At 41.1% G+C, this 21,914-nt stretch overlaps 6 protein-coding genes across 8 annotated transcripts; 2 read left to right on the top strand and 4 right to left on the bottom strand.

Moving 5' to 3' along the window:
* Positions 1-2,719: 2,719 nt before the first annotated feature.
* Positions 2,720-9,672, bottom strand: LOC124190368. The gene is made up of 8 exons (XM_046582995.1): positions 8,684-9,672; positions 6,991-7,449; positions 6,058-6,881; positions 5,736-5,955; positions 4,879-5,637; positions 4,352-4,805; positions 3,577-4,283; positions 2,720-3,512 (listed from the first exon to the last, which is right to left on the bottom strand). Exons 1-8 carry the CDS (start codon positions 9,194-9,196, stop codon positions 3,102-3,104), a joined length of 4,347 nt encoding a protein of 1,448 aa, XP_046438951.1. The 5' UTR covers positions 9,197-9,672; the 3' UTR covers positions 2,720-3,101.
* A 173-nt stretch (positions 9,673-9,845) lies between these two features.
* Positions 9,846-11,463, bottom strand: LOC124190371 (serine/threonine-protein phosphatase 6 catalytic subunit-like). The gene is made up of 5 exons (XM_046583001.1): positions 11,320-11,463; positions 10,925-11,020; positions 10,652-10,859; positions 10,511-10,590; positions 9,846-10,420 (listed from the first exon to the last, which is right to left on the bottom strand). Exons 1-5 carry the CDS (start codon positions 11,389-11,391, stop codon positions 9,962-9,964), a joined length of 915 nt encoding a protein of 304 aa, XP_046438957.1. The 5' UTR covers positions 11,392-11,463; the 3' UTR covers positions 9,846-9,961.
* A 30-nt stretch (positions 11,464-11,493) lies between these two features.
* LOC124190373 (probable 28S ribosomal protein S16, mitochondrial) lies at positions 11,494-12,175 on the top strand. The gene is made up of 3 exons (XM_046583003.1): positions 11,494-11,635; positions 11,767-11,919; positions 11,984-12,175. The coding sequence occupies exons 1-3, from the start codon at positions 11,534-11,536 to the stop codon at positions 12,122-12,124; spliced, it is 396 nt and encodes a 131-aa protein (XP_046438959.1). The 5' UTR covers positions 11,494-11,533; the 3' UTR covers positions 12,125-12,175.
* A 114-nt stretch (positions 12,176-12,289) lies between these two features.
* On the bottom strand, positions 12,290-14,931 carry LOC124190370 (alpha-amylase 1-like). Its single transcript, XM_046583000.1, has 14 exons — positions 14,730-14,931; positions 14,636-14,651; positions 14,409-14,566; positions 14,246-14,340; positions 13,974-14,178; positions 13,762-13,892; positions 13,456-13,700; positions 13,301-13,390; positions 13,198-13,234; positions 12,997-13,113; positions 12,865-12,903; positions 12,725-12,801; positions 12,506-12,661; positions 12,290-12,434 (listed from the first exon to the last, which is right to left on the bottom strand). The coding sequence occupies exons 1-14, from the start codon at positions 14,891-14,893 to the stop codon at positions 12,423-12,425; spliced, it is 1,542 nt and encodes a 513-aa protein (XP_046438956.1). The 5' UTR covers positions 14,894-14,931; the 3' UTR covers positions 12,290-12,422.
* A 564-nt stretch (positions 14,932-15,495) lies between these two features.
* Positions 15,496-16,811, bottom strand: LOC124190372 (synaptophysin-like). The gene is made up of 5 exons (XM_046583002.1): positions 16,669-16,811; positions 16,478-16,602; positions 16,217-16,409; positions 15,959-16,147; positions 15,496-15,886 (listed from the first exon to the last, which is right to left on the bottom strand). The coding sequence occupies exons 1-5, from the start codon at positions 16,729-16,731 to the stop codon at positions 15,761-15,763; spliced, it is 696 nt and encodes a 231-aa protein (XP_046438958.1). The 5' UTR covers positions 16,732-16,811; the 3' UTR covers positions 15,496-15,760.
* A 118-nt stretch (positions 16,812-16,929) lies between these two features.
* Positions 16,930-21,697, top strand: LOC124190369 (2-hydroxyacyl-CoA lyase 2-like). Of its 3 annotated transcripts, none has more exons than XM_046582997.1 (14): positions 16,930-17,067; positions 17,173-17,371; positions 17,441-17,599; positions 17,662-17,806; positions 17,890-18,054; positions 18,135-18,246; positions 18,304-18,404; positions 18,462-18,640; positions 18,716-18,865; positions 18,940-19,098; positions 19,158-19,394; positions 19,466-19,636; positions 19,704-20,476; positions 20,552-21,697. In XM_046582997.1, the coding sequence occupies exons 2-13, from the start codon at positions 17,234-17,236 to the stop codon at positions 19,890-19,892; spliced, it is 1,905 nt and encodes a 634-aa protein (XP_046438953.1). In that variant the 5' UTR covers positions 16,930-17,067; positions 17,173-17,233; the 3' UTR covers positions 19,893-20,476; positions 20,552-21,697. The 3 variants fall into 3 exon arrangements, with proteins under 3 accessions (XP_046438953.1, XP_046438954.1, XP_046438955.1); XM_046582998.1 differs by having other exon boundaries at positions 16,938-17,106; XM_046582999.1 differs by having other exon boundaries at positions 16,969-17,115.
* Positions 21,698-21,914: the final 217 nt, after the last annotated feature.

Below are 21,914 nucleotides of genomic sequence, written 5' to 3' on the forward strand. Positions count from 1 at the left end.
GCCTTCCTCGGCCTCTTATAGACACGCAACATGCTCTGCACTCTTCAAAGCCATGGAAATCATTTCCCATCGGCGGCATGCTTTGAATTACTTTGAAATCTGGTTAGAGGGCCAAAAAAAGCAAAATAAAGAGCTTCGTTAGCTCTATGACATTTTATTTTCAAATTTTTTGAGTTTCATTTAATATAATGAATTTCAAATTTTCTTGCTGCCTATCCACCCCCTCTTTTTCCCTTAGGGCCCAAAGGCGAAAGACGAAAAGGGTGAAAAGGGGGAAACTTCATCCCATTTCAAGTACCACCCACCAAAAAAGGCGTGGGGTCCGTTTTAAAATGGGGGGAGCTAATTTCAACTTTGAAGTGAGATTACGGGGAAAAATTTTTATTTTAAAAATAAAAAAAATACCATGAGAGTCAGCGTGAAAAACTGATTCTAATGATATTTTTTTTCAAATGAATCCCTTATTTATGCACCAACCCTATTGAATAGAATTAAGCAGAGTGTAGAGATGAAAACGTACACTAGAGGGCACGACAAGTAGTCCGAGATTGGAGAAATTGGAGGAGGAAGGGTATCAAGGATGTTGGCGATAGTTGCCCATGTTAATTTTCTTATGGAGAGAATCTACCAGTGGTCTTTATCTGTGCTAAAACAATAGTCGATCGGTATCCGTTGTTGACCGTTGTGTCATGATAGAAGAGGGGATGGTATGTTCACGTACTAGAAATTTCCCATAAGGCTAGATCCTCGGTTTTTCAGTTTTTTTTAAGTCCTTTGACACGATATATGGTGCTGCCACCAAGCGTAGCGTTACTGAATCGTGTTTTCTTGAATGGAGCAGTTGGACATGGGGTCTGGAATTCAGTTTTGTGTCCAAAAGGGCCAATCAGCGTACAGCCTCTTTAAAATGCTGTACGCTGATTGGACACAAAACTGATTTCCAGACCTGGCAACGCAGGATGTCCAACTGCTTCATTGTGCTTCCAAAAACGGCTTATGATTAGCAATTTTTTTAGATCTGCAAGCATTTGATAGCCAAGTTAGAAGAGTGTCGAGTTCCCATGTGAGACGACGTAGGTTGAAATAAACAATCACAATTTAAATTTTTTTTCCTTTTTTTCTATATTTTTAAAGCGAAATTGATAGAATACCTAGATTCTGTAAAAAATGCGATTTTTTTCACATTTTTTTTACAAAATCCTAATTTTTTTTCTTTCGCAAGGACTTAGAAAAAAAACGTGTTCAGACATAGTTCTGGAGAAAATCCGCTAGGTGTCACTACCATTCATCGTGGCAACCTGGGATCCAGCCTTATGGGAAATTTCTAGTGCGTGAACATACCATCCCCTCTTCTACCATAGTTGTGCAAAGCAACGTCGTTTTCCTTTTCACTGTTGCCAAGATTTAATATTAGAGTCTCGTTTTGTTACGCTTCTCAAAGACATGAACAGAGTTAGGGGAGACTGGAGTATGCCGGGACACCGGGTCAAGAGGGACAGTAGGGGGGAAAATAGAGATTTTAATAAAATTCAAAACATTTTTAGTATGTTATTTAGATACATGCCATCTAATTTGGCATGTATCTAAAGCTCATACTAAAAATGTTTTGAATTTTATTAAAATCTTCTATTTTCCCCCCTACTGTCCCTCTTGACCCGGTGTCCCGGCATACTCCAGTCTCCCCTATAGATGTATGGTAGAACCACTACCTGTTAAATTTTCCTCTCGGAAATTTTTCCCAAAGTTGCAGCCAATATCGCGAATCGAAAGTGGAAAAATGAGCTTAAGTATTGATTTATACCTTATTGTCAGCGCCAACAGCGGCCATCTACTGAAACTTTGTTGATTTTGGTACTGGAAAAAAAATTTTGTGTTGAAATTGTGTGTTTCCCAACACACCCGCTGTGGCTCTGCAACTAAGGTATGGCCAAAACACTTCCAGGGGGAAAAGGCAATGGAAGGCCTTTCCATATAAGTGGTTCTACCATCATCTATGGCTCTGACATGAAGATATAGATGGCGTTGCTTTTCAGCACCTTTTTCAAAACTTTTTCATAACAAACAAAAATGAGGAAAACTACTAGTTAACTTATGCAGATATTTCCTTTTTATTGTTTTTTTTTTCTTTATTAAAAAATGAAGGCCACAACGAAACATTTTATTTCTAAGAAAAATAATTCCTTTCGTGGGTTCAAACTTTAACGTTACATTACATTAGACATCTGAAGCCCTCTGAGAGACTTTAACGATCACGTAACCAAATAAATGGAAATAATAAGCTTCTGCAATCTCTCCATACACATGATCAGACGATTCAGATGTCCAAAAATGATGTCAGTTTGGCCTGAAATATCAAGAGCCCTAAATTCGACGGTTTTTAACGTCAATGTTGGGCCGCTTATCTGATAGGTAAGTTTGTATTCACGCGGTAATGATATATTTATTGAAACTTGCCATTAATTAAACCGTATCTCCGATCCGTTGAAAGCTCTCAATAACCAGGGTCCAATTTTCTCTTCCTAAAATGAATTCACCGCACATCGTCTATGAACTTCATCGTGAGACAATTTCAAAACCTGATTTGACCAGTAAATTGGGGCAATACCCTTTAATGGGTCACTGCGACATATTAATGACGCAACACGATGACCCAGTAAATACTGATAAGTGCTAGTTCAAAAGATAATATATGCATAAATATGAAATGATAAACGGGAAATATGGTTGCAATATGTCAATATATTGAACATCCAATGAAAATATTGTGTGATACTATTCAAACCTATTGCTAGGGAAAAGTGCAGGTCTGTAACAAAAAGTGGTTTGTAAAAAAAAGTACAGGATCTAGTGGCAGAAAGGGAGAAGGGCAAACAAGTGAGATAGTGTGTCAATAAGGCAACGATACATAAGGTCATGTGATTAATGGCAACACGGGACGTGTGAAAACAGTAAGAAAATCTCGTGGCGGGAAGAAACAAACGCGCCACTTGGGTGGGATGCAAAAACATTTAAAGTAAAGATCGAACTATCTGGTTTGTGTTTAGGGAACAAACAAACGATCACAGTTTGAGAATCACACTAAGACTCAGGATTGCAATTCATCATTCTTTCCAAGAGGATGTGATTAGCATCATCTTGTTGAGGAAACTTGGGGCTCGACCCGTCTTCTTGAATCGGTACAGGCAGCCGCTGCTACCGCGGCTGGCGGTCACTCTTCCGGACTCTTCCGCCACCTTGACCACCAATCGGTTCGTCTGTGAAGGCACGTTCTTAAGCGATAGTTCCAGGACGTTACTCGACAGCTTTTCACGAATCGCTTTGCCCAAATCAAAGGCATCTTCGTTGCTCAATCGCCAGCCATTGAGTGACAACTGAGTCAGGTTGTTCAAAGTCGAAATGAGTACGAGAGCGAATGACATCTCGGCAATTGAAGATGGTTGATCTGATTGGACAGTCAATCCATCTAAACTGATGCAGCTCAATGACATGTTCTTCAAGCTTTTAGCAATACCCTGGAAGGAGAAAAGTGTGCATATTAGACCAGATAACACAAGTGATTTGCTTTAACGATTTTACCTTGAGAACCTTGTCCGGTTTGCTCCATTGGAACCTCCAATTATTCAGCACTAAAGTTCTTAGCTGAGAGCAGGACTGCGATAAAGACTGGAAAAATGCCAGCGAAGCTTTGTCTCTCAAGGGTTCAGTGGCATGGGAGACATCCAGCGCTAGATTGACTTCACTTAGTCGCTGGAAACCGCTCGTGAAAAAAACTAAGTGGGCGCCACGCAACGTCAATTTGCTATTCAATTCCAGTCGGCAATTATCCAGTTTTAGGAAGGCCAGCCAGTCGGAACGGATTTGATCGAACCCTTCTTGCGACATCAGAGCCACCAATTCGTCAAGCATGACCGGACCAAGTAAAGCAGAAGACAGTCGACTGCGTTTGTCTTGAAACGGGATGCGGATCAGCGATGAGGAAAGAGCCAGTTCTCGCAGGCGACATGTTTGAACGGCATCAGACAGCGTTTTGAAAGTGTCTTCTTCTTCGAGACAGAAAGTCCATCCGCACATTCTCAGCGACTGGAGACTACAATTACGACCCAGGGCGCGGCAAATGAGCTGAAAAGCGGAGTCGTTCACCAGCACATGGTTAGAACTGACGTCGAGAAGCTGGAGAGCCTTGTTTTCGGCCAGCGATAAACAAACGGGAAGAACTTCCTTCAAACTGGAGAGGCCCTCCAGTCGGAGAGAAATCAGGACACGATTTTTCCGCAAACTTTCGCCTATAAAAAAGAGAATAAATTGATAGATTTCTACGATAACTTCCAGTCGCCATAAAAATGGAAAATACCTAAACACATGGCGTCGGAAACACTTATGGAAGACTTGCTGAGATTGAGCTGCGTTAGTCGGCACGATGGTTGTCTCAGAGCATCAAACAGCAGGTGGAAACCGCACTGGAGGTGAGACGAACGATCGCAAGCCGGTAATGGAAGCAATACTTTCTGGAAGAGCATAGAATCGGATCGTCGCTTTTCGTCCGTTCGTGACAGATAATTGGACGAGGAAGACAATCCTTGTTGAGTATTTTGCTGGCCTGCTCGAGTGAGACTGCTGTAACTGCGCGATCCACGCGTAGGCCTTCTAGGTAGCGAAAGGAATTGCTGCTGTTGTTGCTGCTGCTTGGTCGGACGGGGCGAGTGGTGATTTAACGGGTCCGGTGTTGGAGTTGCTGCCGGAGACCCGGTCGAGCAGGTGCTACTACCGGACAAAGTCCCGCAGGCTGTCGGCGAATCAACTACCACCTAGAAGAAAATGATGGAGAAATAAGCAAATGAAAATCTGCCAACTTCGCTTGGTAATTTCCTCGTTAGTAACCTGAATAGATTGACTGGTTGAAGACGTGGCCGCCCAGCAGCCGCTTAAATCGAGTCCAGTTACGCTACCGCCAGGGTTGTTAATTAAGGAGGTAAGCGCCTGGAGGCCATTCCAGGCGCACGATAAGTGTAAAAGATGTAAAGAGCGAACACTGCTCGAAGGTAAAGCTTCGCCCAGCTGCGTCACTTGTCCGGCACTTAATTCCATATCTAGGACAAGTTTAGAGACGGCCGTGTTGCCGATGGAGGAGCAAAGGGCATCGACGAGAGGTTGGAGTGCGTCGGCAATGGGCACGTCCTCATCAACGGACGAAATGGCCAATTCCAAGGTCTGTAACTTTGGTTTGCTCATCATCGGACCCAGTTGGCGGGCCACTTGGGCCAAATCAGTTGCCTCCAGACCTTGACCGATTACAGCTGAAATTTTGAGCGTGTGAAGCGTCGAGTTGCGTCCGACTACGTCAACCAGCGAGGAAAGGGCGGATCCGTCGACGAGTCCATCGTAGCGAATGGCCATCGAGTGCAGCAGACATTCTGGGTGGTCAACCAAAGCAGACCAACTTTGCAGTTGGCTCTCGGCTGATGTTGTAACTGATGCATGACCCTGGACGAGTTTACAGAGGGCGGCCACGTTAACATTGCTCCGACCGGCTGTTTGCAGAAAACTCAATAAAGTCACACAGGGGAATTCTAATGGCGACAGGATGTTGTACAGCAGATAAGCCTTTTTCGACAGGACGCTGCACAGGAAAAACAACACCTATGAGAAAAGGCAAAACAAAATTAATATTTTCGGTTATGGGGGAACAAAAATGATAATAAATAATACATAAAAAAGAACCGTCGTGAAAGTTTTACCTGCAGAGAGCTGCGGTAGATCCCGGCACTTGTTGTCAAACAGGGCTCGGCATCCAGAGGCAAGCTGTAGACTTCTCTTTGAATAATATTGGCGTAATGCGAGACTGAGGCCAGATACAATGCGGCAGCGTATTCACTCCAGGCGGAATGGATTGGCTGATAAAAGATCCGCTTTTGCCCCTTGGCGTTGACGTTGATGCCTTTGATCAAGAATCCCCATCTGTTGTGACACACGCAACCAGAAAAAGTTATCACCGCAATTAATTTGGGGCGGGAGGAACAGAACAGGTTTATAATACGCATCAAAATCAAATATTATTACTTTACAATGTCGAGTGTTTGGCAAGCGGTTTTGATCTCTGCATCCGTATAGAGGTAACGGTTCTCCTTGATTCCTTGCAACGCCAACCGACCAAAGTCCAGGAGAATTTTGCGCTGCTGTGTGGTCATGTGACCTTGTTGAGTCTGTTGGCGCAGGGAGCGCAGCATGACAAAGCGCATGAGAATACCAAAGAGCTCAGCGGCCGATTCCGGCAGTCTGCCACCTTCCTCTTGGAAGACAAGGCAAAGCAGGAAGCACATGAGCGGGTTGGATGCCAATTTCATGAGACGAGGACGCGCCTGGAGAAGATCCATCATTGCGGGTGGTTGGTCACGCTCGAGGTCGTGCGGCGTGGCGAAAAACGAGCGGATAAAACTCTCAACATGGACCAATTCAAAGCCGTGAATGATGATGCGCTTGTGAAAGGCCGGATGGGAAACAGCAGAGGGCACCGGACGGGAAGTGGCTAAGACTGTGCTGGCCGGATAAAGGCGCCCTTCAAGCAAGTCTTTCATCTCTTCAGGCCAATTGTTGAGCTCATCTAATCCATCCAAGAGGAAGAGCGTTTGATTCTCCGTATCGGGTGCTAAACCAGCGGCTAATTCGGCCTCCTCTTTAGTTGGCGAACCAAATAGATTGACACGCTGGCTAGACAAGTCACGACAAGAAAGGAAATAGACTAGCTTGAATCGTGCCAAGTAGCCCAAGGCTGGATCTTGCGTGCTCCAATCGTTCAGTAGCCGGAGCAACAAAGTCGTTTTTCCGTACCCCGTCTCACCCATAATTAGGAGCCTCTGCCCACCAGATTTCGGCCTATCAGATCTCTAGAAAGATATCAAATAAAAAAAAGGGGGGGACAAAAAAGAGCATTAACCCTTGTTCAAATAACTTTCGAATGAAGCAAACAAAAAAAATATGGGTGGAATTCCCTACGCGGTCCTCAGCAAAGATGCCATGAAGGGGAATCCGGCGTAGATTAGGTCTTTGAGGGGTCGCCGTGCCTTTCTCCCATGAGGAATCACGGGCCAGACTGAATATCATTTGTCGGACGGGTGGATGGAAATCCGGACACCACGACACAGCCGGCAAGCTGTCACAGAGCTGTTGATAGCGTTGTTTCAGTATCATTTGTAGCCGATGACAAGGGTCGACTCCGACTCGATCCAAGGTCGACGATGAAGATGACGACGAGGCTGAAGTCACCGCCGCCGCAACTTTGGAACCCGTCCGCCGTGATAACGATGTTCGTGCTACTCGGTACGATGAAATATAGTGATGGGGTTGCGTTGATGGACTGGAAACGGTCGAATGAATGGATTTCGACGGGCTCAGCTGACCATTGCAGCCGTAACCGACGCTGCTGTTATAGATGGACTCGTAGTTATCGCTCATCTACAAGAATGGAGAGAAAACGAGTTATCATCTCATAAACACGAGGTATTTTCTCCTCTCTTTTTCTACTTATACATCACTATCCAAATATGGGAGTGCGTATAGGCTTGGCGCAGTGTTTTCTATTATTTAAAGAATGCTGCACGGTCGGTGGGATGAAGCAAAAAAAAATAAAAGTTACAGCAAAAACGATATTCCCCGTTATGGAAATGAATGCGTGATTACGAGAAAAATCGTGAGGTGTTCGTCATTTTTTTCTTTACTCAAATTGGCCTTAAGCCAACTCCGACATTAAATAGAATGCATGTGGGTATTTGATCGTATGCGAGACGTTTCGTTGATTAGGGCCAAATGAAAATCAACACACCAACATCGAAAATAAGCACAATCAAGTGCCTCTGGTTAGACCTGTTTAGATTGTGTTTTTTTTTTCCTTCTTTTTAATGCAACTGGTTAATCTTAATTGGCCGATTTCTCTCAAGTGTGCCATGAAACGACTGTGTATTATTTTTTGAGGTAGGATCTCGCACTCAATGAAACCAATTGTGTTTTATTTTTCCTGGAACTAAATCTAGAACAAAGTTCAGCCGGATGTTGGGACGATGAATCAGAGCGTGAATTTCTATACACACATACTTGAGCTAGTCGAGAGTGTATATAACTCCCTCCCGGTTAAGTTTGTTTATCAGCTGGGAAACAGCCTGGTCTATCGTGTGTTTGTTAGTGAACGCCGGGGAGGAAGGAATGTGTGATGATCTAACTCGAACGTCTAAAAATGGACAATACTGCCCATTTCCTGTCGGCTGACTGGAGGCTGTTTGAGAAAGAGAAGAAGGGCTCATGAACAAACCGGTTTTATTTTGATTTTAACACCACTCGAAAAAGAAAAGAGACAAGGGCGGATGATTGGCTTGACTGCAAAAGGAAGCGTGTCTCCTACGCAAACAAACACGCCACCCACCCCGTTTTTATTTTGGTTGTATACTACTTGAATCTGTATGCTCGACACACACAAACAACGAGGCGCGTGTCTTGACTGGGAAAATTTTCCACGGCAACCCAATACGACGTTTCTCCCCTTCTATTTTTCAAATGCGCCGAACCGTATAAGGCGGAAACTTTTTCCCCTTGTGTTTATCCTCCAGCAGCTTCTGTGTGTGAAAAGCATGAAACCACAACTTCCTGACAAGATAGATTACTTTTGAGGTTGTATACATAGGCAGATTATATTTACCTGTTCACTCAGGGAGGCATATGCAGATGTCAAAGAAACAAATCCCCCTTTAACGTCCTTCTCCAGGATGAGTGTGCTGGGTCTAGCCAGTTTTGTGACATTTTTGGATGGGGTCTTGCATTCGTCTTGCACTGGTTCATCATCAATGACAGTTTTCTCTAGAAGGGAATCGATCTTGATAGATTCATGGGAGTTGTTCAAGTGTGGCCCATCAAGCTGGTCCACTGAAGAATAATCCAGATCTGTCAGCCTGGTTTGGGATGACGAAACAGTGTCTAGAATATTATTCAAACTGTGATGATCGCCCATTGATGAATCTTGATGGCCCTGATGAAACTTCCAAAGTCTCTCTTGACTTTCATTCTTGTCCAGGTATTCTTCACTGGTGGTGGAGTGTCCCAAAATGCTACCTGTGCCCACACTGCTGATACTTCCATCACACGAACCTTCAGCATCCACAAATGGGATTTGATCCTCCAGCTTCAGCTGGATGGCAAGTGGACAGGAAGCCATCAGGTAGTTTTATAATGAAAAAAGCCAACTCAAAACACCTTCAGAATACACATTTCACAGGAACTGGAACAGGCCTAAACTTGACTGGATTGTCTTCAGAGAACAACAGCACTCGAAGAATTGTTTCGCTAGACTGACACACTCTCTTGGCGAGAAGCTGCTGGCGTCGACTCGTGAGGACTAAAGTAAAATAGCCTCCAGCCATGCCGAGGTGAAAAATGAGAGAGAAGAAAGGTGAAAAATGGGAGGGAGAGGGGGCGATCTCTTTCAAGGAGGATTTACTGCCCCAGGCGATCTCGATTCGTCCGATTGTTTAGCAGTTTTTTTTTTTTTTATGTGTAACAACAGTGCTCTCTTATCAAACAATGGTAAAAGTCGTCTCACAATCACAATCTTTTTGTAAGGAAAAAAACAAAAAATGAAGTAATAAATTCCCGGAGTGGGCGGATCACATTTTTTGAATTGACAAATATAGCTACTCCAACGCCATCTAGCAACCTTTTTACTGACTTGGTAAATTTTAAGTTGGGAAATCTTTTCAACTTTTCAATTTTGCCTGGCGAGAAAAAAATGGAATTTTGTACAAAACTGACACTGAAAAGTAAAGGAAACTTTTTTGTCGTCTCTCAATGTGCCAGACACAATAGGACAGCAGCAAAACAGCATTTATTGACTTTAAGGAGGATTGAACTGATTTTACATGTGTTTATTTATTATCAAAGAATGCAGAGCAGTTGGAGAAATTTCGGGCTATGTTTTTAAAACTCACAGGAAGTAGGGCGTCGTTGTGTATGGTGGGATAACACGCTCACTGTCGGGAACAGCGTTGAATAGTTTAGGCTTACGAGACTTGTCTTCGTTCAACGCCAAGATACCAGCCACGTTACCACAGCGGTAGCAGTAGTTTGGCGCTGACCAAACAGTCACCAGCTTGTCGTCGAACATGAATTTGTAGCCTTCGTGAACCAATTGGTGAGCACGACAGATCAGCTCTAATCCGTTGAGATGCATAAACTCATGGGTGACTCGAGAGCCGAAAAGCCAGCCGGCACCTCGAGGGCTAATTGTCCAAGTTTCCACATCCTCAGGATCAGACCACACTAGGTCACAAAACGCTCCTTTGTGCGGAATCTCCTGATTTCTTTCGATTGTGCGGATCTGATCAAGCGTCCGAATAGAAGGGGAAAGGCCGCCATGCACGCACAACACTTCACCATCAATTAACTATAATGAAGAAGCCAATAGAAAAAAAAATTAATAGAAAAATAAGCAAATTAATATTAATAAAAGATTGCACCAAAGTGGGCTATTTACCGCAGCAACAGTGAGTAAATCAAATAACTGGCAACAATATCTCCATGCATTTGCATTTCCATATTTGTTCTGACATTCATCTAGAGCCAAATGTTAGCAATCATTAAAGATGAAATGAGTCTCAAAAATAATTTGTGGTACCATAAAAGCCATAGACTTGAGTGATTTGTCTGGATTCATGGTTTCCTCTCAATAGTGTGATCCTGTCCGGGTATTTGGCTTTTAATGTAAGCAACCGTGTGAGGGTTTCCAAACTATAGTATCCCCGGTCAACAAAATCTCCAAGGAAAACATAGTTTGTGTCTGGTACTTGTCCACCAGTTCGGAAGAGCTCTTCCAGGTCATAAAACTGCAAAAATAATTACTTACAAAGGATTTATCCATATAAATTGAAATATTTAAAAAAAAAAATACCTGGCCATGAATATCTCCACAGACAGTAACTGGAGTTGAAACATAGTGTACATTTGATTCTTCCAGCAACAAGTCACAAACCAATTCACAAAGTTTCTGAAGATAAGAAGAAAAAAATGATTAAAGAATAATTTCTTGACATGAACCATACTGACAGCTTAAAGTCCTCGCTTAGGAACAACCAAATGTAAGTGAAATCACATTTTTAAGTGTTTCACAAGTTTTATTGCATATAAATCGTTTTGAAATACTGACGACAAAACCATGACAAAACTTCTTATGTAAGGTGTCGATTGGCAGGAGAAAAGACGCGTATTACAGAAGTTCTACCACGGTTTTCACGTCCTTAATTGAAGCACTATTAAAAACTGTCAGCATGTTATCTGTCAACTCACCTTCATTTCATTTTCAGGTAGGTATTTACATTCGCGGGCTATATCTATCCATCTGTCTACATCTGCCACCATTTTTCTTCGTGACAGAACCAATTAATTGGAGAGAACTTTTCTTATAATTTCGAGTCGACTTTCTTCTAGGCCAAACATTTGACGTCCACTAAGAACTGTCGAAACTCGTCAGTAGCTGTCGCTCCTATTTTTCAGTTTCATCATGGCGTCTGCTATTCCCACATTTACAAAAATCGGCAAAGTTATTCGCTTAAATAAACATGGATGCACTAATCGACCTTTTTACCACATCGTCGTTCAAAAGGTAAAACAAAAAGGTTACATCTCACATATGAAAATATCCATTACTTTGAAAAAGAAACTATAAATACTATGTAAGAAATGATTGGATGGCACGTCTAAACTGTCGCGTTTTGGTTTCTCTTGAATTTATAGACGAGGGACAATTTTGACGGTCCAGTAATTGAACAGGTTGGCAGTTATGATGCCATGCCCAACAGCCAAAATGAAAAACTAGTCGCTGTTAATTTTGAAAGAGTTCAATACTGGCTTGCTCAAGGAGCGGGGATGAGTAATCCTGTTGCACAGGTGAAATTTTTAAATGCTAGGTATATTGATCTTCAATTTAAATGCTAATTAAACTATTCTATAGCTCCTTGGTCTCTCTGGATTTTTGCCTAATCATCCTCAAACTCTGATTCAGTCTTGGAAGAACAGACGAGAACCACCTAGAGAAAGAAAATTACAGCCTATCAAAGGAATTGCACCTCCTCTTGACAATCCCAAAATTTAGTTTGCTGTATTTTTCATTATATAGTCAGAATAAATCATTTTGTTAAAGTAATTTGTTGACTGGTATGTAGGAAATCATAAATTTTTTTAAAGCCCTTGCCAACTGGCTTTTTTTCCCCTCTCTTTTGTAGTAGACAAAGTAATTCAAATAGGATATTTGAAAATCAATTTTTGAAACTTTTATTTCACACAGTTTGTAAATTGTAGGGATTAGACATTTTTTGCATTAATCAGTTGAACACTCGAATTTTTTAAATTTTATCCATGATGTAATATTTAAGGATCCTTTGGAGTAGCGTTTACAACTTCGACTAAAAAAAGAAAAAATGACAAAGGTTGAGACTTGTCTACTGCAATAATAATTTCATTCGCCATTTATTACCTCAACATGAATTGCTAGTACTCCATCATCTTCAGCATTGCCGATACTGATCAAAGCCTTGCCATCAGAGCCCACTGTAACTGATTTGCCTGTGCACTGTCCGTTGACCAAGTTGCCTGAGATGATGTCGCAGTACGTTCCAGCCGAAAGACATGTCTATTAATTCGTAGTATATGATTATTTGTTTGTTGGAAATGTTTTGAATTGTTACAAAAATACCTGAAGAGTTTGGGACATGTTGGAGCCTTCGTTGTTGATGGCGATGAAACCTTTGCCACCGCGGCAGAAAGCAATTTCTATGGAATTCAGAAATAGGTAATTCATCTTATTTTTTCATTTTTTAAATTAAATTTTCTTACGGTTGTTTCCGTTATCCCACCAGTCGTTCATTGTAGTTCCTAAATGTAATCAACAAATATTAAATTTAAAATTTGATTAGAATTGTGTCGATTGCGTGCACTCAAATACGCGATGGATCCGGGATCCAATACCTGCAACAATGTTCCGGAACTTGGCCATATTGTAGATTTGACGCCAGCGGTGCTCACAGATCCATCCATTTCCGCAAGAATCATCGGCGTTGATGGTTGGTGAGAGAATATTGAAATCTATGTAAATTTAATTTTTAATTTATAATTATTTTTTAATAATTTTCATTAGTCTAGATTTAAATTGGTTAATTTAATTATTACTGCTATCATGCGGAGGTCCGACCCAATCGTTTTGATCCTATAAGCATAAGTTAAGTGAGATGTATTACGTTGAATTATTTGTTTCCTGATTTCTCCGAGTTACCTGTCCGTTCACGAGATTTTGATCCCAGTAATAGCTAGACATCACTCGGGCATCGCCGTATGGCCACGCTAACATGTAGGAAACAGCCATCTATTACAAAATGAATTGCGTTATTAAATTTTCCTGTAATTGAAACTTTATCTAGACAAGAGTACCTTGTAAAGTTTAGATTCTCGGAAGGTCAATAAGTCACCACCTCCTCCGTGACCACGTTGATTGTCATGATTGTCGATAAACACCAAAGCGTTGCCATCAGGCATCAAACCCCATCCAACACCCCAATTGACCAGCCATTTAAGTTGCGTCTTTTTGTGGAACACGTCGCTGAGTTTTCTTCCGTATTTGAATTCAGTTACGCGACCGATGTAGAAGTACTCGTTGGCCGTAATTGGCTCTCCACCTTATTAAAGCGATAAAACATTTTTGATTTTTGATTGGATGTTGTAACTCCAGCGGTATACCTTGATCAATAACCTCCATGTAGATATAAGGTCTAGAACCAGCAGGGAATCCCTTGGCAGTAGGCAAGTCATCAAGCCTGTCAGAAAGAACTTTCAAATCTCCAGGCCACATGTGCTTACTGGCGTCCCAACTAAAGAATCAAATGAACAATATTGTATTTAGCAATCATCCAATTTAATGGAAAGTGCAATTGTAAGGAATGAAATATTACCGGAAACCCGCAACACCATATGAAGTCAGCTTGTTGAGGAACTCAAGGATCTTCCCACGAACGTATTCAGATCCTTGGTAGAGATCAGGCATTCCACTAAGTTTGCAGTTTCGGACCTGTTGGGCGTTTCCGTAGTTTTCAATATCTCCGGAGCTGCTTGGGCAACTTGATCGAGGAGTGAAGTCATTTGGTCCGTAAGGAACAGCTGACGAATGGTGTGTTACATTTTTAAATATAATTCTACATTAAATGGCCCATAATTTCATTTTTACCTGGGTAGCTCATTGAACCTCCGTTGACTGAAGATCCTCCGATACCTGTTCCGCTTCCGGGTGTCATCTGATTGAATACGCAATCAACGTAGATTCTACGTTTAATAATCAATTTTTAATTGCTTTCTGAAGACAGGTAATTGTTGTTATGCGACATTCTTACCTTACACCAACGGCATTGCAACGATCAACCATGTTCTTGAAAGCATTTTCGTCGCCGGAGCGAGTAACCAGTTTATAGGAGACGGGTTGATAACGCTCCCACCAAGGACGCTGTACGGTGGATTGCATGATAACAATATGCTCATTGGGCGGCGAAACCTGTAAGTGAAGAATTCCATTTTACTTGTTGTGCTATTTAAATTAATTGGAAGGTTAATAACGACATACCTGAACTCCGGCATATCTGTGGAAAGACGAAAATCAAATAAATGTCATTTAGTGTCAAATGAAAGAAAATTTTAAATGCTGTCGAATACTTTACCCTTTAGGTCCCAGGAATCTTTCGCACTCAGCGGCGATGTCATCCCATTTCCACTCAAACAAGTGAACCATGGTAGTGCGGCCGGACGCGTAATTGGCGTTCCATTGCCCAGTTGCCTGGTCTGCCACAAAAGCGGCCACCAGCAAAAGCACGATGGTTTTCATTGTGTACGAGCTATTGCAGAGTGAAAAACACGATTAAAAGGTAACTGAGAAAGCTACCTGACATATATACTCATTTTTATCATCAACGATCAGACAGTTTGCGCCATAAGTGACTGCTGCTAATCACGTAATATATTCTATATCAAAGTTCGAACTTTTTTTTTGTTTACTCTGTCTTACACGTTTTAGTCGGTCAATAAGAACAAACATTCTCAGTTGCCCTTGCACTTTACCCAGATTACGCCTTAACAAAAAAGTTTCGTTGTGTTTACCTTGCTGTCGTATCGACTTATATAAGACTTCAGTCCAATATTGGAAGAAACTCTTGACGTAAAGTTATTTCCAAAGATGGCAAACAAGATAAGTGCGTACTTTTCAAATTATGTCAACAACACAACAAGTTTCTGATACGGCTGTTTGATGAGAGTCTAGAACATTCGCCGCATTAAATTCGTACAGCCGAGCAGCGAGTCCGTGCGATTAACGAGGGAAACACAATTGAAAGGAAGTGTCAGGGTGTGGCGAATAGATTAACGCTGGCGAATGACATCCGCTTGAATCTTCAGTAAGCCGTGAAGGAAATAACCGATGCATAGATTTCATTAATTAGTTAATGGATGCTCCGTGTATTTGAGAAGATGGAATAAGTCTTTCGGAAAACCAACGTAAGAAAAGAAACAACATGCTATTGATTGATTTAATCGATTTGTAAAGAGATGTGCGGTATTTCCCTATTCATTAGCGCACTTAAATACCCGAAGAACGAGTCAGATCTTTCTTTCCTACACACACAAACGAACGCACACTACCAATGAGACAAATACTGAACGTCCTCCGCTCATTATATTAGTGAGATTAATTGGCATATTAAATGGGTGACACTCCACCTGCTCCAGCGGCGGATGCGGGATTATCTTGCTGGAACCACGACGTTTCTTTGTAGAGGAACCAAAGATTAACAGTCCAGAGGAAAAAATTCAGAAATCCAAATATCTGTAAATTATAAAGAAGATGGTGATTGTTTTTCTTCACCTTTAGCTTAGAAATATATCATTTTTATCATACGATTGATATGTTGAGACCAGCAAAATTTCCAGCAAACACCGCGGTACAATCCCCATTTTTCATGCAAATTTCCATAGTCTTAATCCAGGAATTGGGATCAGAGACATATTTTACAGCAGAGACACCAGAAGCCCAGGCAGCACTTCCTGACAGCCAGAAAACAGCAATCACCATTGTTATTAGAAAATCCTAGTAAAAACATCCATTATTTCTGATTTAGGTTTCTTTTCAATTTAGTTCTCAATAATAAAAATTTACCACAAGAGGAAAGGTTTTATTAGTTTGATAGTTGCCACCAAAGAAACAATAAAATCCCAGAGATGCAAGAGAGTAAAGCATAGCCAAGACTCCAGCAGCAACAAAAAACTCAGCATCAGATGAGTAATCACCAAAATAGGAGAAAGTATAGCTGTTGCCACAAGCCTTTTCATTTACTATTATGTGGTCGAACCTGATGAGAAAATACAAGATGATAATGTTTATTATCACAACAGGTGAATTTTGTTATTCGATTAACACCTGAATGGATATTCAATGTTTTGAGTGATTTTAGTAGTCCCCATAGTTTCATTCTTGCATTTAACAAGGAAACTAAACGAGCTTCCAAAATTTGTTGTCGTAGCGAACGCGCATATTGCAAAGACCTACAAGATAACAAATTAAATGATTAGAATGTTGATGATAAAAATTCAAACGTTTGAAAAACATACAAACTGAAGAACCCTGAGAAAACCTCTCGGCTCCTTCAAAATATTGGTGTCCATTTGATCCATTTGTAATTCTGAGATAAGCAACAACCCACGAGTCAAAATCTAGCGGTTTTTGTCTTATCGATGACGTCCAGCTTTCCTTTTTTATTCGACAAGTACTTGACAGCTATCGAGCTTCAACTACCAAAAATGTTGTAGAAAATTGGGCGGTCTGCTTGGACAAGGTGTTGCCAATTTATTTTTAAAAATTTTAGCTGTCAGCACATTTTAAAAACAATTGCAGCCGATGTTGGCCGATGCAAAAAAAATTTCGGATATTTTTGAAGAAAAATTTTAGCTTAGTGATTTTAGGAAATCTATTTAAAGAAAGTATTTCTTAATTTTTGTCAAAGTCACAAGGTTTGTTAGCTAACTGTTTTCTTCTATTTCGTATCACACGTGAGTGACGTACGTCCGTACGTCTGACTGCATACATCTAAATTTTTGCTGGTTTTTTTTGTTCAGGCGTGAAAATTTTCATTGGTTTTGCTGTTTTGTTTGTAAACCAACAATTTGTGTTTTCACAATGACGTTCGATTTCTCCATACTGGCCACCGGACTTCAGGAAACTGGAATATCTATGTTTCTCGGATCGGCCATTATAGGGGCAGTAATTGGCTGGGGTTTCAAAAAATTCAATTTGATATATTTGGCCATGCACCAGGTTTGTTTATATCCTATCATTCATGGGTGTGATTTTTTTCCTTATCCTTGTATGCTTTATGCTGTTTAGGTTGATACTACATCAAAACGAAATGGGGGTGAAATTGTTGCCAAAGTCTTGGAAGCTCACAACATCAAACACATGTTTACATTGGCTGGAGGACATATTTCACCTATTCTAGCTGCTGCAGAAAAAATTGGAATAAAAGTGGTTGATACAAGACATGAGGTAAGTAATACAGTTATTAATGCATGAATTAATTTACTATTGATAATTAATATTACTTTTAGGTTTCAGCAGTATTTGCTGCTGATGCTGTAGCTAGAATGACAGGGACAGTTGGGGTTGTTGCAGTAACAGCTGGACCTGGATTAACCAACACTGTGACTGCCATAAAAAATGCTCAGATGGCTGAATCACCCATTCTGTTGCTAGGTAAACCTAATATATCTTTTTTAATCTATTGTTGTTTCTTTGCTATCGTATTTTAATTGCCTCTAAAACAATTAACATTCAAGGTGGAGCGGCAGCAACAATATTGAAAGGTCGCGGTGCACTTCAAGATATTGATCAGATGTCTTTATTTAGCCCGCTCTGTAAATATTGTGTTAGTGTTACCTCCATCCGAGATATTGCCCCTATTCTGAGGACCGCATTACAAATTGCTCAGTCCGATACACCTGGTAAAAGGAAGATTTCTTGTTTACTAACTTTGTTTAAGTTGGTAGGCTTAATAGATATAATTTGTTTTCGCATTCAATAGGTCCCGTATTCGTAGAAATGCCAATAGATGTTCTTTACAGTTACGAACTTGTAAAACGGGAAGTTGGTGCGAAAAGTGACGGCAAAGGCATAATGAACAAAATTGTTAATTGGTACTATAACATCCATCAACTCTGTTGCACAAGTCTTCTAACGAATTGATATTGAAGGTATTTAAATAACTATGTGGACAACATATTCGCTGGAGCTTGGGAACCAGTAGAAGTCAATCCGTTAGCCGTCCATATCCCAATGCCAACCAGTCAGCAAGGTTTGATAAAGTTCCCTAAAAACATGTAATACTCGTATTAACAAGCACATTTTATAGTTTTGAAATGCGTCGAGCTCTTGTCGAAAGCCAAACGACCCCTTATTCTAATGGGAAGCCAATCTACCCTCCCGCCCGTCAAAAGCGAGGAACTAGTCAGAGCAATTAACCGGTTAGGAATTCCTTGCTATTTAGGTGGAATGTCCAGAGGACTTCTTGGAGCTAAAAGTGATTTACAGGTTAGTATATTATTATTATCTTCTTTTTTGTGTGTGAAATAATTTCTTCTTATTACGTTATGATTCAATATACAGGCGAGGCAACACAGACGAGAAGCTCTTAAGGAAGCTGATTTGATTATCTTGGCCGGTTCTGTTTGCGATTTCCGACTCTCTTATGGCCGTGTTCTTCCCCGCAAGGCTCCAATCATTGCCGTCAATCGCAACAAAGATCAACTGCACAGAGTAATGATCATACGACACTTTGCAGTCTATCTTATATTGGAATTAATAATAATATGGTTTTTTTTCTTCTATAGAACTCTGACATGTTCTGGAAACCAGCCGTTGCAGTACAGGCAGACGTGGGTACATTTCTTGTCGAACTCTCTGAAGCAGCCGACGGCATGAAATGGGATCCCGACTGGGTAGCTACGCTCCAGCAACGGGACAAGGAGAAAGAAATTGCCACCGAAAAGGTAATTTTTAAAATATTTCTTCTCCATGCCAAACATTTGATGATTTTTATGTAATGCAGATGGCGACCGAAGAAACGGAAACACATTTGAATCCCTTGGCAGTACTACACTCATTGGAAACAATTTTACCTGAAAACGCCATTCTTGTGGCCGACGGAGGAGATTTCGTTGGATCGGCAGCCTACATCTTGAGACCACGCCTTCCATTGAGCTGGCTGGACCCTGGAGCATTTGGAACACTTGGAGTTGGCGGTGGATTTGCTCTTGGTGCCAAACTCGCCCGTCCGGACAGTGAGGTAGGTGACCCTTGTTTAGTGGGAAAACTTCTTGAATCACGAGATTGAACCACATTTCATCCTTTGTTAAGGTCTGGATCGTATGGGGTGACGGCTCGTGCGGATACTCTGTTGCTGAATTCGACACTTTCACTCGCTTCAAATTGCCAGTCATGGCACTAGTAGGCAATGACGCTGCGTGGACACAAATTCTAAGAGAGCAAGTCACTATCCTTGGCACTGATGTTGCTTGCAAATTAACGGTAACATTTTTAACAGGAAACATAGATTAGGTGTTTTATTTAAAAATTTTGTCGCTTTATTATATAGCACACGGATTACCATGTAGTCGCCCAGGGGTACGGGGGCTTAGGTTACGTTCTGAAGAGAGAGAACTCCAGTGAGATCGACAACATGCTGAACAAAGCGCGAGAAGAAAGCCAACAAACGGGAAAAAGTGTTTTGATCAACGCCTTGATTGGAAAAACAGGATTCCGTGAGGGCAGCATTTCCGTCTGATTCCGCTCAACCATGAATGTAGAATCAAATTATATATTCGTTATAAATAAATGAGACACTTATGGGGAACAAACCGATCGTAACTTCCACAAAACAGTTTGTATTTCAACAGCTATAGCTGGTTGAAGGTCGACTCTGTCAGTAACAACCGAAAGAACGGAAGTTTTGAAACGGCTAACCACAATTATTCGTCACGTAAAAAAACTAGAAATTAATCAATGCATGTCTTCCGTTCCACCAGATAATCGTACAAGCGAACTCTTTCTACAGTAAATCAAGTCATTTTATATCACTTAGTCTCCAAAGAAACAACTCCCATAATGCGCTTGTCGCGATTTTCGGCGAATGGATGGTGTTTTCCGTTGATTTTGACGTTCCAGTTATTTATTTATACGTCCTGCATGGATGGCTCGACTACTATTCAAACGACCACTCCAATTATGTCAGATGTCAGTGAGTTTCCTGAAGCTCGAAGATCTCCGAGATTTTTGTGCGTTCAAGCCGGTTGTACCTGCGAAGGAGTCAACGAAGAGAATGCCATGGCGAACTGCAACTGTCACGGACAGCTTGACGATGCCGTTCCGGTAATAATATTTTAATTCTAGTAATATCGTATGAAGTTAAGAATACGAACAAATAACATTTATATTTATTTGCAGATAAAAATGACTCAAACATTCCTCAAGTTTGCGGGACTAAGGTTTCCGCCGAACCTCAAAAAAATCCAAATTTCCAACTGTGATTTCTTGGACCTCGGTGTGAATGACGAGTTGTTTCAATTAAACTTGGCTGAAATATCAATCGAAAATTCTGTCGGCGTGACCTTACGGTCAAAGGCATTCAAGAAAGTTGCTCATTTCACTGTTAAGAACGTGGAGATGTTTTCGTTCGAAATTGGCGCCTTTGATCATTTAGATGCTGAATCCCTCCGTTTCGTAAACGTCACCTTTAACAAAAACAGCATGGACAATTTCAAACACGTTGGAGTCATTAGCCCCCAAAGAATCCAATCAACTTTGGAATTTCGGGATTCCAAACTGTCGACCGACATGGAAATTCAAATAAAGCAAACTGATGTAACCAATCTCACAGTTAGCTTTCGCGGTTGTACACTCGAAGGTTTGAAATCGACCATCAGAGCTGATCGCTTTGAATTGATTGGAAACAACTTCCCAAGTCTCTGTACTATTCCTACGGACGTCCCGCTAGTTCCAGAAGGTAGAATACGTGAAAAGCCAGAATGTGAGTTGGAAAATGTAGCACCCAGCACCAGGGTGGAGTTTTACAAATCACTGGAGCTCAGCAACAACACTTTCGATAAAGAGTCGATGCCTAACATTCGCTTTAATGTTCAAGATAGGGGCGTCATGGACGTTATCTTCCCTGATGACAAAAAGGCCAACCAAACTATGGCAGAATCAGCTGAAAAGTGGCTAAAGGTTTTCACTTTCGATTTTAAAGGTATCATGGCCCCGAATAAAACAAACAGGGGTGTCAATGAATGCAAAGAGAAATGGGTTTGGGGGACTAGCCCGCAAAAGTATCAAATCTATTGTCCCGACCCGCAGTCAATGAAAGATTTCGTTCGTTCCGGCAAGTTTAAACCTTTATTTCAGCGCCCACCCAGTTCTTCTAGTTCTGCAACTTCGTCTTTGTTTTCCCTTATTTTTGCAACATTTATTTTGGTGGGAATGTGAATAATGTCCATGCATTGTTTTAAAAATTATCCTACAAAATGTAATAGTCCTTCACCCATAGTTTTCTTTCAATTCAAAAAACGCAATACAATCCATCATGCCTACTTATATTTCAATTGTTGACCGTTGGTTTTCGTAGAATCAGTTTGTGAAATTTAGAAAGTAATAAACATTTATAGTGGCCAACTAATGTCCACTTATAGTAAGTTGATGACCCAATTCTTAGTTGCGACATTATTATTAAAAATATTATTGTTCATCAGGTTGTATACAGTGAGCTGTAGTTCTAATATAGAACAACAGTTATGAAATATGAGCGCTACAC

The sequence above is a fragment of the Daphnia pulex genome, chromosome 3, assembly GCF_021134715.1.
Source record: "Daphnia pulex isolate KAP4 chromosome 3, ASM2113471v1".
Taxonomy (NCBI): Eukaryota; Metazoa; Arthropoda; class Branchiopoda; order Diplostraca; family Daphniidae; genus Daphnia; species Daphnia pulex.

Bases quoted from the DNA above. Each gene is read 5' to 3' on its own strand.
- LOC124190370 (XM_046583000.1), bottom strand. From the start codon at position 14,893: ATGAAAACCATCGTGCTTTTGCTGGTGGCCGCTTTTGTGGCAGACCAG. The intron at 13,893-13,973 runs GTAATATTTCAT...TTGATTCTTTAG, and splicing joins TATGGTGTTGCGGGTTTCCG to TTGGGACGCCAGTAAGCACA. The intron at 13,701-13,761 runs GTATACCGCTGG...CGCTTTAATAAG, and splicing joins CATGGAGGTTATTGATCAAG to GTGGAGAGCCAATTACGGCC.
- LOC124190369 (XM_046582997.1), top strand. From the start codon at position 17,234: ATGACGTTCGATTTCTCCATACTGGCCACCGGACTTCAGGAAACTGGA. The intron at 18,866-18,939 runs GTAATGATCATA...TTTCTTCTATAG, and splicing joins ACAAAGATCAACTGCACAGA to AACTCTGACATGTTCTGGAA. The intron at 19,099-19,157 runs GTAATTTTTAAA...TATGTAATGCAG, and splicing joins AAGAAATTGCCACCGAAAAG to ATGGCGACCGAAGAAACGGA.
- LOC124190373 (XM_046583003.1), top strand. From the start codon at position 11,534: ATGGCGTCTGCTATTCCCACATTTACAAAAATCGGCAAAGTTATTCGC. The intron at 11,636-11,766 runs GTAAAACAAAAA...TTGAATTTATAG, and splicing joins ACCACATCGTCGTTCAAAAG to ACGAGGGACAATTTTGACGG. The intron at 11,920-11,983 runs GTGAAATTTTTA...ACTATTCTATAG, and splicing joins TGAGTAATCCTGTTGCACAG to CTCCTTGGTCTCTCTGGATT.
- LOC124190368 (XM_046582995.1), bottom strand. From the start codon at position 9,196: ATGGCTTCCTGTCCACTTGCCATCCAGCTGAAGCTGGAGGATCAAATC. The intron at 6,882-6,990 runs GTAGGGAATTCC...ATATCTTTCTAG, and splicing joins GCATCTTTGCTGAGGACCGC to AGATCTGATAGGCCGAAATC. The intron at 5,956-6,057 runs GTAATAATATTT...GTGTCACAACAG, and splicing joins CAAACACTCGACATTGTAAA to ATGGGGATTCTTGATCAAAG.
- LOC124190372 (XM_046583002.1), bottom strand. From the start codon at position 16,731: ATGGATCAAATGGACACCAATATTTTGAAGGAGCCGAGAGGTTTTCTC. The intron at 16,148-16,216 runs GTAAATTTTTAT...TGTTTTTACTAG, and splicing joins ATAAAACCTTTCCTCTTGTG to GATTTTCTAATAACAATGGT. The intron at 15,887-15,958 runs GTATGATAAAAA...TATAATTTACAG, and splicing joins CTGGTCTCAACATATCAATC to ATATTTGGATTTCTGAATTT.
- LOC124190371 (XM_046583001.1), bottom strand. From the start codon at position 11,391: ATGGTGGCAGATGTAGACAGATGGATAGATATAGCCCGCGAATGTAAA. The intron at 11,021-11,319 runs GTGAGTTGACAG...TCTTATCTTCAG, and splicing joins TACCTGAAAATGAAATGAAG to AAACTTTGTGAATTGGTTTG. The intron at 10,860-10,924 runs GTATTTTTTTTT...TTATTTTTGCAG, and splicing joins GTGGAGATATTCATGGCCAG to TTTTATGACCTGGAAGAGCT.